The sequence below is a fragment of the Stegodyphus dumicola genome, chromosome 1 (genome assembly GCF_044657685.1).
Source record: "Stegodyphus dumicola isolate Sdum_Otavi_A_Nest chromosome 1, ASM4465768v1".
Classification (NCBI taxonomy): Eukaryota; Metazoa; Arthropoda; class Arachnida; order Araneae; family Eresidae; genus Stegodyphus; species Stegodyphus dumicola.
In genome coordinates this window covers 236,107,479-236,121,090 of record NC_140768.1, presented here as the reverse complement: position 1 = coordinate 236,121,090, position 13,612 = coordinate 236,107,479, and the positions used below count along the sequence as shown (strand labels likewise).

General features: G+C 33.5%; 1 protein-coding gene across 2 annotated transcripts in view; it reads left to right on the top strand.

Annotated features, from left to right (window-relative positions):
* Nucleotides 1-13,612, top strand: part of LOC118192763 (uncharacterized) — a 475,278-nt gene that overhangs the window by 454,838 nt on the left and 6,828 nt on the right. For both annotated transcript variants that reach the window (XM_085826561.1, XM_035363775.2), the window contains 2 exons: nucleotides 6,396-6,755; nucleotides 10,458-10,655. In XM_085826561.1, the coding sequence (XP_085682687.1) occupies nucleotides 6,396-6,755; nucleotides 10,458-10,655 (558 nt within the window). The remainder of the gene's footprint in view (nucleotides 1-6,395; nucleotides 6,756-10,457; nucleotides 10,656-13,612) is intronic.

Here is a 13,612-nt window from a genome sequence, read left to right as displayed (position 1 = left end):
AAAAACTTGTTGCATGACTTAGTTCTTCGTAAATATTTCCTGTGTGATAAGATAATAATAGATAAGATAAGCCTAATTTCTTGTGAAATTTTACATTTTTTGTTATTTTTCTGGTGAAATTTCATTTCTTCGGGGTCTCTCATAATTAAGACCACAGGAAGGAAATATATATGTTTACAGTACGAATAGGAGGAATGCGTTTTGCTTTTTGTTATCATCAGAGTAATATTTTTATCACGAATGGTAAACAACTTACTCTCACTGAGATCGAATGGTACCTTTTTTTTTTTTTTTTCCCAAAAGCATTTTATCCTGAGGCTTGCATTCACACCTTATACACTTCTGATGTTCCAATAGAAGTCCTGCATAAGTTTTCGTGTCTTTTCCTGAGGTAATGTAGTTTCTAACCTGATTGCCTCCATCACATTTTCAATGATCTACAACTTGCATTTGAAAACTTTCTTTATAATGTCTCATCAGAAGAAACATCACCAACTGAAAGTCCGATGAGCTTCCGAGGTAGTTATATTATAGTATTATACACTCATGTCCATAAATTAAGGATAATGCGAAATCAGGCAAAGGAAGAGTTAGAAGCAAAACAAATTTGACTTATTTGTAAGGTTTATTTATTCAACAATAGGTAAAGAGCAAAAAAAAAATGCTATATGTTTGATATTATTAAAAAAATTAGCGATTTTTTCTCCCTGGAGCAAATTACAAAAAAAAAAAAAAAAAAAAAAAAAAAAAAAACCTATTTACAAAAAACCAATATTACATGGTTGGTATGATTGTTAATACATTGTATGTCTCCCAGAGGATGCAATACAGTTCGTAAAACGCCTAGGCATGCTGAGTATCAAATTATCGATCTGATCTTGGGGGATATTACACTACTCAAAAAGCAATGCTCTCCCGAAGTTCCTGTACACATGCAGGAGGAGGTTGACGGGCTGCAACTCGTCGGCCAACCGTATCCAACACGTGCTCTACTGGATTCAAGTCCGGTGAGAATGCTGGCCAGTCCAAACGGGTGATATCCTCCGATTGAAGGCATTCGCTTACGATGTTTGCACGGTGAGGACGGGCGTTGTCATCCATAAATACAAATTGTGCGCCCATGGCGCCCCGAAACAAACGTACATGTTGTTCCAGAATGACGTCCCGATAGATTTGGCTTGTTATGGTTCCAATTTGAACATGCAGGTAAGTTCTGGAACCCAGAATAATTCCACTCCAAACGAGCACTCCTGCACCACCGTAACGGTGTCGTTCAATTATGTTTTCTTGGTGGTAACGGGTACCTGGAGCTCTCCATATGAAAGTCCAGCGAGAATCAGACTGCAAACTAAACCTGGACTCGTCGGAAAACATCACACAAGCCCACTGTTGCGGTGTCCACAATGCATGCTCTCTATTCCAGGCTAACCGCAGGCGACAGGGAGTTGCAGTAAGTGGAACGCATCTGACAGGTCTACGAACATATAAGCCAATTTGCCCTAAGCGTCTGTACACGGTCTGCCTTGAAATTGTCGTACCAGTGGCTGAAGAGAGCTGACGAGACAGGTCCGAGGCTGTGCTCCGCCTGTTTCTTTTGGCAGTAACTGCCAAATACACGTCCTCATTCGGCGTTTTAACTCTGGGGTAACACTCTGGACAATTTCAAGTTCGTCTGAAACTTCCAGTTGGGTACGCCCACATTCCAGACGGCCGATAATTCTACCACGTAAAAAATCATCCAAATGCGTCCTTTGTGTCATAACTATTCGGTTATTGCACTGAAATGCTTATAAAGCGCCTGCGAACAATTTTACTTCTTTGCCTGTATTCCTTATATATCACTGTCTTACACTCTCGTCATTGTGACGTACCATCGGTGTCATCTGCTGAAATTTGCATATGATTCTTGAAGATGTGATTTTACAGGTGATATATTTATTTCAGACTTGATTTCCACGTGACTCTGAATTATCCTTAATTTATGGACATGAGTGTATATAAAATATGTAAAATTATAATTATATAAATTGCCGGCACATTTTATATAGTTTCTCCAATGTTCATGAAGCCAAAAGCTTTCCCAAAGGTACCTTGACATACACGAGTGGCAACTTTATGAAGATTACTTTTTAATGTAAAAAAAAAAAAAAAACTTCATAAAAGCGCCAGCAGTGCTATGAGGGGATGCAATTAGGGCTTTCATTTGTTTTATTTTTTAGCGTACCAAATAAAAGCGAACATTGGCAGGCGAGCATAAAAGTGCTAGTACTTTTGCCTGGGGAGCTGTGTTGAATGTTCTAGTCAATTCTATATAAAAGTCAAAACTTGTTAACCCACGAAAAATGCGGAAAATTTCATAACGAGGCATCTTACCCCGAGAATGTCGTGATGACGTACTTGTCGTGATGTCGTGATGACGACACTTGACGTGGTAAAGTAAGACTTTCAAAAAAGAAATTTTTTAGCATTTACACGGATGTTCTTTTGATCAGCAGCTTCGGAGTACATTACGACAATTCTGCATTGACAACAACAAATGGCATACTATGTCTCTTCATGCTTGTACAATACAAGTCGTATTATATCTTTGATATCTTTGTTCCCTCATATTTATATTAAATGAGTTCTTCTGCCATAACGTACGTAATAGAATTATATCTTAATTAAGCATCTAGAAATGTACTTTTCAAGGCACATAAAAGGACCTTTGTCAAACGACTTAAATAATTCAATTACAAAATTTAAATTAAATGAATTGATCAACAATTTATTCTAACTTAAGTTATGCATTCCTGTAGTTTAAAGGAATATTTTAGTATACTAGATAATTTATAAACGCTAGTTAAGGACATTTAAAAAAATAATTCTATTAATTAAACATTAAAAGTTTTTATCAATACAGATTTAAATTTAACAAAAATAACTTAAAAAGATTGTTGTAATTTTATTTCATATCTTAACACACAATATTTCTGATTTAAAGAAAAGTTACCCTCTATGCTTTAACTAAAAAAAGTATTTAATAAATATTTAATTAAAATAATTAGATCTAATCAAAGCTGTTCGGCGAAAATGGGACAATTATCTCTCCTGGACATATTTGGACACATACTCGCCTGATTTGCCTCGACACGATTTAATAAATCCGATATTGGAATTACACACTGCCGCGGTGAACCGCAAAAAGAAATATAGCTCATTATCCCTGACAAACCGGCAATTATGCAAAAATGGTGTTTTAATTTATTACCATAGAGTACGGGGCATTCATGAGGAGCTCTGGTTAATTAATATCACGAAGGCGTTGATCGATGAGATCGGATTGAGCAAGAACCAACGAATGTCACAAACGGGCCATTAGATTTCCAATCTATGATTGCCACCTGTGTGGTTTCCAAAGGCGCTAATTCGGTGCTTTCATTTTTCCATTAGCAACTTGCCTTTGAGCGAATGTGATGAGCATTTCAAATCCATCCAAACCTGTCCTTAATGATAAATAAATTTCAAATATTATATAGAGTTCTTTTTTCCAGATGTATTTAGTAGAGCTCAAGGGTTAATAAGCAGAGCATAAGAATATTATTATGGATTTAGCGTCACCTTCCAATGGTCTTCAATTATGTATCTATGATGTATCACAGAACCCCCACTGCATTGGATGTAACAAAAAATTGTTTATGTTTTTTGTGCGTGCCTTGAAGGAATAACTAGAAATGGAAGCAAATGTACTTTTATGTTTGCCGTACGTTGAAAATGCATTAGAGAATATTTTTATGTATATTTTTTTCCAGAAACTCATTTCTAAAATTTAATTTTTTTATATATAATAACCTGCTGTCTGGTAGTTTATTAACTCAATCATGCCAACAGCAGTACACGAATTCGCTCAATTTTGCTTCTAGATAGATAATGATTCTATTAAAATATGCAGGTCACCAAGAATACCATACTGTAGTACCTACGTGATGTAATACAGTAAAGAAGCACAGTTAAAATTTTAAAAAAATTGAAGGAAAATTTTAACAGTTTTTGAAAATTGAAATCAGCACTGCAGATCACAATTTTAGCATCACTCAGGCTAGAAGTTTTATTCTTACTATAAAGCTCTTACTAGTTAAAAATTTAGCAAATTTATCCTCCGAATAAAAAGTACTGATCAAATTTCGTATCTTTTAGAAGCGATATGAATATTGATTAAGTTATCTGTTTCGGGCGTTGAAGTTATTTATAAGCTAACTTTTCTACTTGATAAAAGAAATGGGTTTAGTGTCTTCTATTGAAAACAATAAAACATTTTGAAATCATCTTAAAATGTAATTAGATTTTACGTTTTTTAACTAATTAGTTTATTAGTTAGTGTAGCTTTGATTTTTAATCTTTGCTCAGCTATGTTTTATGAAAAATCTTGAAATCTAACTAGATTTATCTTAAAATCTAATTAGAGTTTCAGTTCATTAAGACGCTGACTGTTATCGCGATTTTGAGTTTTAGATAAGTAGCAAAGACTATACTTTGGCAACATGATTTTAAGTTATTATTGCGATACCATAAGGCCCAGGTTCGAATCCCGGAGAAGGTATGAATGTAAATTGTTTGTCCCTTCATAGGAGGTAACAGTGGCCATCTATTAGATGCCTTTATTATAAAATGACCACTCCTTCTGGCTTTTGTATAGTGGCGAAAGCCTAAAAAAATGGCTAGTGCCTGCCGTTAAAAAAAAAGAGAGAGATTTTGAGTTAAGTCTTTTCCATTTCTTATACACATTATTCAGACAACTAACGAAGATTATGATTTATAAAGCAAGTTATCCGGCGCAAAATAAAATGACCGTGAAATAACTGTTTTTGCCGCATTTGGTAATGGTAGCCATGGGTAATAGCGGGTATTTTTGCAATACGAGGGTTGTGGATTGATAATGAAAGCATGTTTAAGATTCAGTTATAAAAATCCTTATCATAGCAGAATTTTGATTAACCGAGGTTCGGGGTTTCCTGAAACGATCACTTCATGTGAATACACTGCTTTTCTTAGAGTAAATAGAAGTTTTTCAACGAATACTGTACTTTGCGGGCGAGGCGTTAATGACTGTCGGAATGTGGGTGTGACGTGCTGACCGCTCAACCATTGTCAGGGTATTGTTAGTTTTAACAATGCGCACATGCTGCGTTACTTCATTTAGCTAGGATTTTTGTTGTTTGTACTTTTCTGTAGTTCATTAAGTCCTGGTCTAGAATATCACAATGAATGAGAAATGGAAGCATATTGTGTGATCTCCTTACTGATGAAACCGTAAGCTGTTAAGCAGCTGGGCCGAGAACAGGCATTCGGGAAGAAAAAAGAAGGTGCTCATGAAATGATACTGAAGTGACTGAAATAGTAGAGGAGAATGGCAAATGTCTTTCTCTAATATAAAAATTATAAAGTGAAGAATGCAGTTACATTTTCATACAGTACTATGTAAGTTTCAGGTATTTATATTATATCAATTGTTAAAAACCTTTTTTTAAAAACCGCAGTGTCAGAGAAGCAATATCAAAGCATTTCCTAAAAAAATTTTAATTCCAAGTTATGACTCTTAATTAAAAATTCTTATTTAGTTATATAGCATTTTGTTTTCAGTTCCAATCTTTTAACGAACACGTAACCTGTGAGTTTTTATATTTGATCGATATATTAAGAAGACTCTCAATGTAAAAGTTGACGTGGACTATTTCTAAAGGTTTTATCAAACAATTTTAAAAGGCTTTATGAAATAAACTCTTTGAGATTGAATTTACTCACTATGATAAAACTGAGAGCTATTTATTTGCCTGTTAGCATTGGAAACAGGCAGCGGATTGCATTATTTTCTAAAGGAACCTGATCCATAGTTACATGATTTGTTCATCTCATAATACGGCTCACTGTTTCGAATAATTCTCAGCGCTATTTGGAATAATTGAATCCGAAGCAAACAACATGCTAAAAATTCATTCAGCCAGCACATGAGTGTAAATCATTTCATGTATAGCTTTGTTAAACTGACGTTTACACTTTAAGTATAGAAAAATCGATACACCGTACCTATTTTTGTGAAAAAATACTTCATACTGTATAAATTGAAGAAAGTTTGTATATTGTCTCATTTACTCAACGCTAGAAACTTCAGTATTGTTTGACCGCGGAATCGTAATAAAAATGGACGGCAAACGCATACGTGTATGTTTAGATGTATCATGCGTGGTGTACCGAACTAAAAAGGGGATGGTAGATGCTTAGGTGTATCGTTGATAAATTTGTGTGATATCATGCTCAAGAACTTTGAGATATCTTGATTGGATGCGCAACATTTTTATTGTATTCATTTCTTATTTATAGGATACCTATTCAAAGCTGACAATCTTTTATGCTTTCAGGTGCACAGCGAGCACATGCCGTTCAAGTGTGATTTCTGTCAGAGGCTGTTCAAGCACAAACGAAGTCGAGATCGCCATGTGAAACTACACACAGGTGACCGCAAATACCGCTGTGGACAATGCGAGGCCGCATTCTCTCGCAGTGACCATCTGAAAATACACATGAAAACGCATGACAACGCCAAGCCTTATCAGTGCGCCGTCTGCAACAGAGGCTACAATACCGCAGCAGCTCTCACCTCACACATGCAAAACCATAAAAAAGATCAAAGCAACAACCCTTCCAGCCCATCCTTTCAGCACCATCCTTTCCGATGTCTCCAGTGCACAGCAGGCTTTTCCACATCTAAAGACCTTCAGGTAAATTGAAAATTCATTCTTTTCTTTTCCCAGCTCTATTAGACGGCAGCTATGTTTACATTGCGTTGCCTCTTAATTGATCTATACACGACAGTTTGAAGAAAAGCAGCAAAGATGGCGGTTATTATAGAAGACAGTTGAAATGACATTTAAGTACAATCTCTATTGTGATTGCCGCTTGTAAGTTAAATAGCAATGTAGCAAAAATATTCAATTAATTAGGACCGTTTCGTAACCATTCGTCGTCATAAAGATGCCGACACTTGTATCCAATTTGGCCACTATTCAAAAAGGCAGAAAAGTTCGTAAGGATGCTATGTTTTAAATGTACCTGATGATAAATTCCCAATATGCAAAAAATAAATTTCCGATATGCAAAAAATAAATTTCCGATATGCATAAAGCAACCTTCATAGAGGTACGTACACTTTTATGCAGGTGCACTGTGATGGAAGTAGATTTTAGTTTGTTGTTAAGATCTGCAAAACAGATGAAAATTCTACTTCCATTACGATGCCCTGCATAAAGATATACTTTCTTCGTGAACAAACTTTGATCTACAAGACACTTTTATGTTGGAGCCACCCGTATGTTGGTTTCTGTCTATTCACACAGTGGCCGAATTGCATAAAACTGCTGCGCACTTTTATGAGGGGGGGGGGTAGCGTTATGAAGACGTCTCCAACGGGTTTTCTATACGAAATCCATTATTGCGACTAAAGCTCATTCTGCTGTAGAGAATTGTATATAGAACAGCAAATATTTTGTCGCTGGAATGTTTCTAAGAAGCGCAAAATGTGAAACTGAAATGAAGTATGCTGTATTCTAGGACTCTACTTTCATTTTTCCTTATTGACAACAAAACTTACAAACCTTAAACTTTTTTCATACTTTTTTTAATTAGTTTTATAATGATAGATAAAATTTTAATAATTTCAATTCGATCGATCTCTATTTTCCTTATGAAGGTTACCTTCATGAATACTTATTTAAAAACTTGTAATCAAGTTGCAAGCAGAGGAGAACTACAATAATCAGCCCATTCCACCATCAAAGAACTAAATCTAAAATAACAAATTACCAGTATTCCCCATTGATGACCATTTAACCATTGATGGACTGGATTTAATTAAAATTAATGCCTGTACCAAACGCGGGCAACAAAATTCATCAGAAGCAAAGAATTTACGGTAGAAAGTCTAGCGCCATACTGTTAAAAGTAAAACATATTAAATGATATAGTAATGCTATATTTGCAAGCATGTATATTTTTCCAGAGAATTTTTCCTGAATATAGAATTCCGGTAACTTTTACTTCCTTGTATAAAGTAAAAGAAGTATTGTAATAGCGTAAAATTTCGGGTATCATATTTCAAACGAAATATCCATTTTGACCTTTCCTGAATCCACTTTTTTTTTTTTTTTTTTTTTTTTTTTTTCCCGACGTCTATACTCACGGACAAAATAAAGGACTCGTTTTTTAAAACGGATTGTAAAATGGATTTAAAATTGATTCAAATGAGAACTTTTCCTGACGTTTGCACGTGCGAACGTACGTATGTATCTCGTATAATTTAAAAACGATTACCCGTAGAATTTTTGTATATAGGAATGCTTTAAAATTTTGTTCGTGAGACTTCTATAACTATTCTTATTGTGCACCTTCCCTTTTTATTGCAATCGACAGTACCAAACGTATATACTATAAATATGTATATACCCACCCCCTTACCCGGCTTTTATTTTCGCAGTCGTTGGTGGTAGTCATATACTTCCAATAACAGAAGTAATGTAACGATGAAAATATTCATGTTTTGACAGCGTCAAATTAAAAAAAAAAAAAAAAAAATTCTGAAATATTTCAGAATTTAAATTACGTCTAAAAGGGCGTTTTTTTTTTTTTTTTTTTTTTTTTTTTTTTTAACGTTTTGTGTGTTACGTTTATTTATTAAATATCATGTAGCATATTAAATGTTCTTTGAACTTAAACTATAAAATTCAGTTCAGCAATGTCGCAAAATAATTTAAAAATGAGCATATCTTCAGAGTTTCCGATACGCAGTTCCGCGCGGTGGAGATAAAAAGGTATTTTTTATTCCCCGTACAGTGTTGCCATTGCTCGCTTTTAAATCGCTAAGTTTGTTGATCAAAAATTCGTTAAAGTTTTACAAAATATGAAATCGATCATAAAACAAATTCCAAATATCAAATTTGGAATTTCTTCAGATGCTCATATTCGCAGTAGGATTACGTTATTCAAAACTGGATGGCTGTAAGTACTGTTGTTTCATCACAATGCGAGAAACATACATACATTTATGCAGATTCTTCATTATTTAATTTCTTCAAATATAATACAGGGCGATAGTATTTGGTGGCAACGATTTAAAAGTGATACAACCTTTTAAAACGCAAAACGAAAACAATAGTCCTTCAGGGACAAAGCCCCTTCGGACTTAAAAAAAAAATTGACGAATAAAGAAGTCTATCTTTTAATGTGATATCCAAGTTCCTATACTAATATTTTAAAAAGGTTTATATGTCTTACGAAAAAATAAAATTATAAGAAGTTTGACTCCCTTACGACAAAAATTGGTCAGGGTATTCAATTTCAAAATTTGCAGTTTTTGATGTCGTATTGAACTTGCCTTGAGAGATCGGTTAATTAGAATAATTCGAGAAAATTGGTTTAACTGAAGGGCAGCAAAAAAATGTGTATAATTTAATAAGCCGTACAAAAAAGTCATACACACAGTTATTGACTCAAAGAGATTACAAACACTTTTACTTAATGGCTTATTAAGGTTATCAGACTTTTAGTTATTGATTTGGATTTATTAAGATCTTCAGACTTGTAGGTATTGATTGAAATTTATTAAGATTATCAGACTGTAGAGATCACAAAATCCTACAGTGATACTTCATTCAATAATGTTCAAAGTACTCAGATTTTAATTTAGTGTTTTTAACTAAAACTCGAGTTCGTAAAAAAAAAAAATCATTCAGATTTAGTCGTGATTTGTCATTTATTAAGAAAACTCATATCCTAGCATTTAAATTCTGTGTTAATGAATACACGCGCGCAATTAAATACACACAGTTCTAATCCGACCGTTCTTTCCAGATCTACGCATTACATTTAGGTAGCGCCATCTACCGGTTATAAAAGTTACTAATTTGTTTAGTTTAGAACTAAATATATGCCCGTGTTTATGTAAAAGGAAAAAAGATCAACAATGCATTTTTTTAACTCTTCCTAGGTAAGCAAATTTTATTCGTATAATTTTAATGTGAGAAAGGCGAGGAACTCTACCAAGATTTCTGCAGTTTCAGTGAAATTCAAGCAAAGAATCTTTTTTTAAAATTGTACATCGATTGCTTAAATTGAGCCTTGAACAAACAATCAATAAACCTGAAAATATTTCTTTAACCCATTCTTGGAATTTATTTTTATTTATTTATTTATTTTACAGTTGTCTTTTTTTTTGGGAGGGGGGGGGCGAGAGAAAATGCATAGCTACAATTGTTTTTTTACTCTCAATTTTAACTATTCATGAATTGTATTGAATTATTGTTATATTTACGAAACTGCTATGTTCAAGCGTACAGAATTAAAGTTGTTCTAAAATCTTATACTGTAAACAACAAATTTTGAAATGTGTCTAAGAGGGAGAGAATAATGTTATGATACTTTTGTTTCAGATGCATGTAGCGACGCATGATAATGAGGTATCTACGAATGAAAAAGCACTCCAATGCAACTTTTGTTCAGAAACCTTCTCTAATGCTGAGTGTCTAAGACAACACGTTGAACAGAAACATGCTCCCGAAACGCAAGGAAAATGTCCGGAATGTATGGAAACATTTGCATCTCTGGAAGCACTTCTGCAACACAAGAAGGTAAGTTATTCCGTAAAAGCAGTTTCGAATTCAGCTAAAATTAAGCAAATTTCTTCATCACTGAATTCTGTGATAAAAACGCTATATATTTTGCTTTTAATTGAAACAAAATTTGGTTGCATTCATTTAGGCATATTTAATTCAAATTTTACTCTCTGTAAAAGACGTAAAAAAAAAAAAAAAAAAAAAAAAGTTGAAGGGGGGGGCAACACATGACTTCCTTGTTCCGCTTAGACACATTTTTTGCTGCACTTCATTTAAACTTGTTCCCTCGAATTATTCTAACTTAATTAACCGATCCCTCAAGGCAAGTATATATATGCTACTAATTGCAATAAAAAAAAAGGTGCACAACTAGATGTTATAGCAGGACCTACAAAATTTTAACGTTCTACGGCTAATTGTTTTTGAGTTATCTGAGATACCTACATACGTACGTACCTTTCTTGTACGGCTTATTAAATTATACACATCTTTGGCTGTATTTCATTTAAAATTATTTCCTCGAATTTCATTAGAAAGATATTTTTCTCATTCAATTAATTCAGTTCTCAGTTCCCGGCCAGGCAAAAGTACATGAAAACTCAAAGCCTGCTCATGAAAAATTGTAAAATGGCGAAAAATGTAAAGCACATTTTTTGCTGCACTTCATTGAATACAGTTAAAAGAAAAAAAGATTTCTACAATTAAAATTAGAGTTTCTACGCAAAAACAAGCAATTCGCCTAGCGGGCTGGAAGACAGATTTTTCTGTGCACACAAGTGAAGTTAATTTTGTCCCCACTCGGCAATAATGCACTGAAGTTGGTGCACAAACTGACTTAATTTGCTATTCTTCTTAAAGTTTCAAATGTAATCGAATATCGGCCCCTGATAATTCTACAACTATTGCACGGAGATTAACTAAAGCCGTAACCGGAAAATTAGAGCAACATAATTCAATCACTTTTAAAGCAAAAAATGCACAATTTACCCACATATGAACATATTTAACAACATATGAGGGAAAAAAAACTGAGTTCGCTGATTCGGGTAATAGATTGGATATATATATATATGTATATATATATATACGTATACTCACACACACGTTTGGTGCAGCCGATTGCAACCAAATAGGGAGGTGCACAGCTTCATGTTAAGCAGTTCCATACACAAAATTTCAGCGTTCTGTGGCTACTCTTTTTTTGAGTTATGCGAAATACATTCGTATGTATTCATCTACGTATAGACGCCACGAAAAAGTCTCTTCTGAATTCATTTTACAATCTATTTGGGAGAAAAGAGTGCTTTATTTTCTCGTATGTATAGATATCACGGGGGAGAAAAAAAAACCGCGATTACAATATTCGCTTACAATTAAGTGAAAAAAAAAAAGAGAAGAAAAAGAAATTTTTTAATCAATTTCTTTCTATAGATTTAACTGACTAAGCTACTATCAACGAAGACTAACTTCTTATGTGCTTACTAAGCATTATTAATTGAGCATACTGCCAATGAAGGCAGTTACGTTTTCGTAAACATAAACCTTTGTTCCACAATAGGTGGGAAAAAGGAGTTTATATGCATCTTAGGTCCTATTTTAAGCGCTCTAAAACCTTGCTAATCCGTGACCTTCCTGAAGGTCACGACCAGTCTCACACTTTGTCTAGGGGATATTAAGACTAAAAAGAAAAAGAGAGAATTGAACCTTATACCTCCGAGTTATCCCCTGGAGTCGTCTTAAAACTGGGAACAGAGTTCGGTGTGCTTTTTTCCTCAGAGCCGAAACCTCTCAATGCAGAACTCAAATGTGTGAAACAAATGATCCTTAAAGGAATGCTTTAGGTTTCCAAAGGAGGAATGACATTTGTTGGCTAATGCGCACGACTGCAGCACCTCGAATCTCCGTGCAATAATTTTGGGAGCTTTCCAGTTATTTTACAAAAAATTATAAACAATAATTATAAAAGTAAACTAGTAACAGAAGTAAAAGAAATCTAATAACCCAGCTCTAAAATAACAATTCCAAATGCAAGTTAAATTTAATCGCAAGTTTCTAAATTTTCATTTAAAAATATTTGACAATAAAAATAGACAAAAAAAGAAGAGCGAAAACGAAACTAATCTTTAGAGACATAACATTAAAAAGAAATGCGTTTTCTTCCTCTCAATTTTTGCACTTAATCTCAATGAATAATAAAGAAATGCATTTCAAGAAAAATTGAGCAAGGGACATACATAAACACCCGCGAATCTTTCAAAAGATTCGAGATTTGAAAATTTATATCTTCGCGATATTTTTCGTTATTCAAAACTTTGGTAAACCATCCTAAAAAAGTAATTAAGGATTTAGCGTCGAATTTTGGAGAGAAAAGCTTTATTGACATCTAATAGAAGAATTTGTTAAAAATAATAAACAGTTGCGTAACCAATATCATCTCCTCGAAGCCTTAAGTAGCCCTTTCTTAATTTTTTCGAGAAAATTTAATATTCCATGTTTAGTATTTGTCTGTGCTAACTTTGGAAATAATTCTCCTTGAGTATACTTGATTTTATTTCAAAATATTCCGAAAAGCTTTAAAAAATTTCAACTTTTACTCAGATATTTTTGACAAATTATACTTAGAAAATGGACGTCCAAATTCAAGATTTTAATTGCACATTTCATTAATTGTATGTCGTCTGAATTTCCTTACTAAATATAAGTGTATTTTTAAAATTAGAATCGTAATTTTTTTATTAAATACTAATTTGCAATTATGCTTTAGTTACAAAAAAAATTATATTAAATTGAAAGTTTTTCCTCCTTTATTATTATAGTTATATGTATGATTCGAGAGCAATGAAATTCGAAAGATTAGAGAGATTACAAAGCGTTTTAAGATCTTGTTTCGGATTCGAAGAAATTCATGTCCCAACTCTAAAAAAATAGAAGTTTTGTATACCAGTGAGAAGCAATCAAATTATTAGATTGAA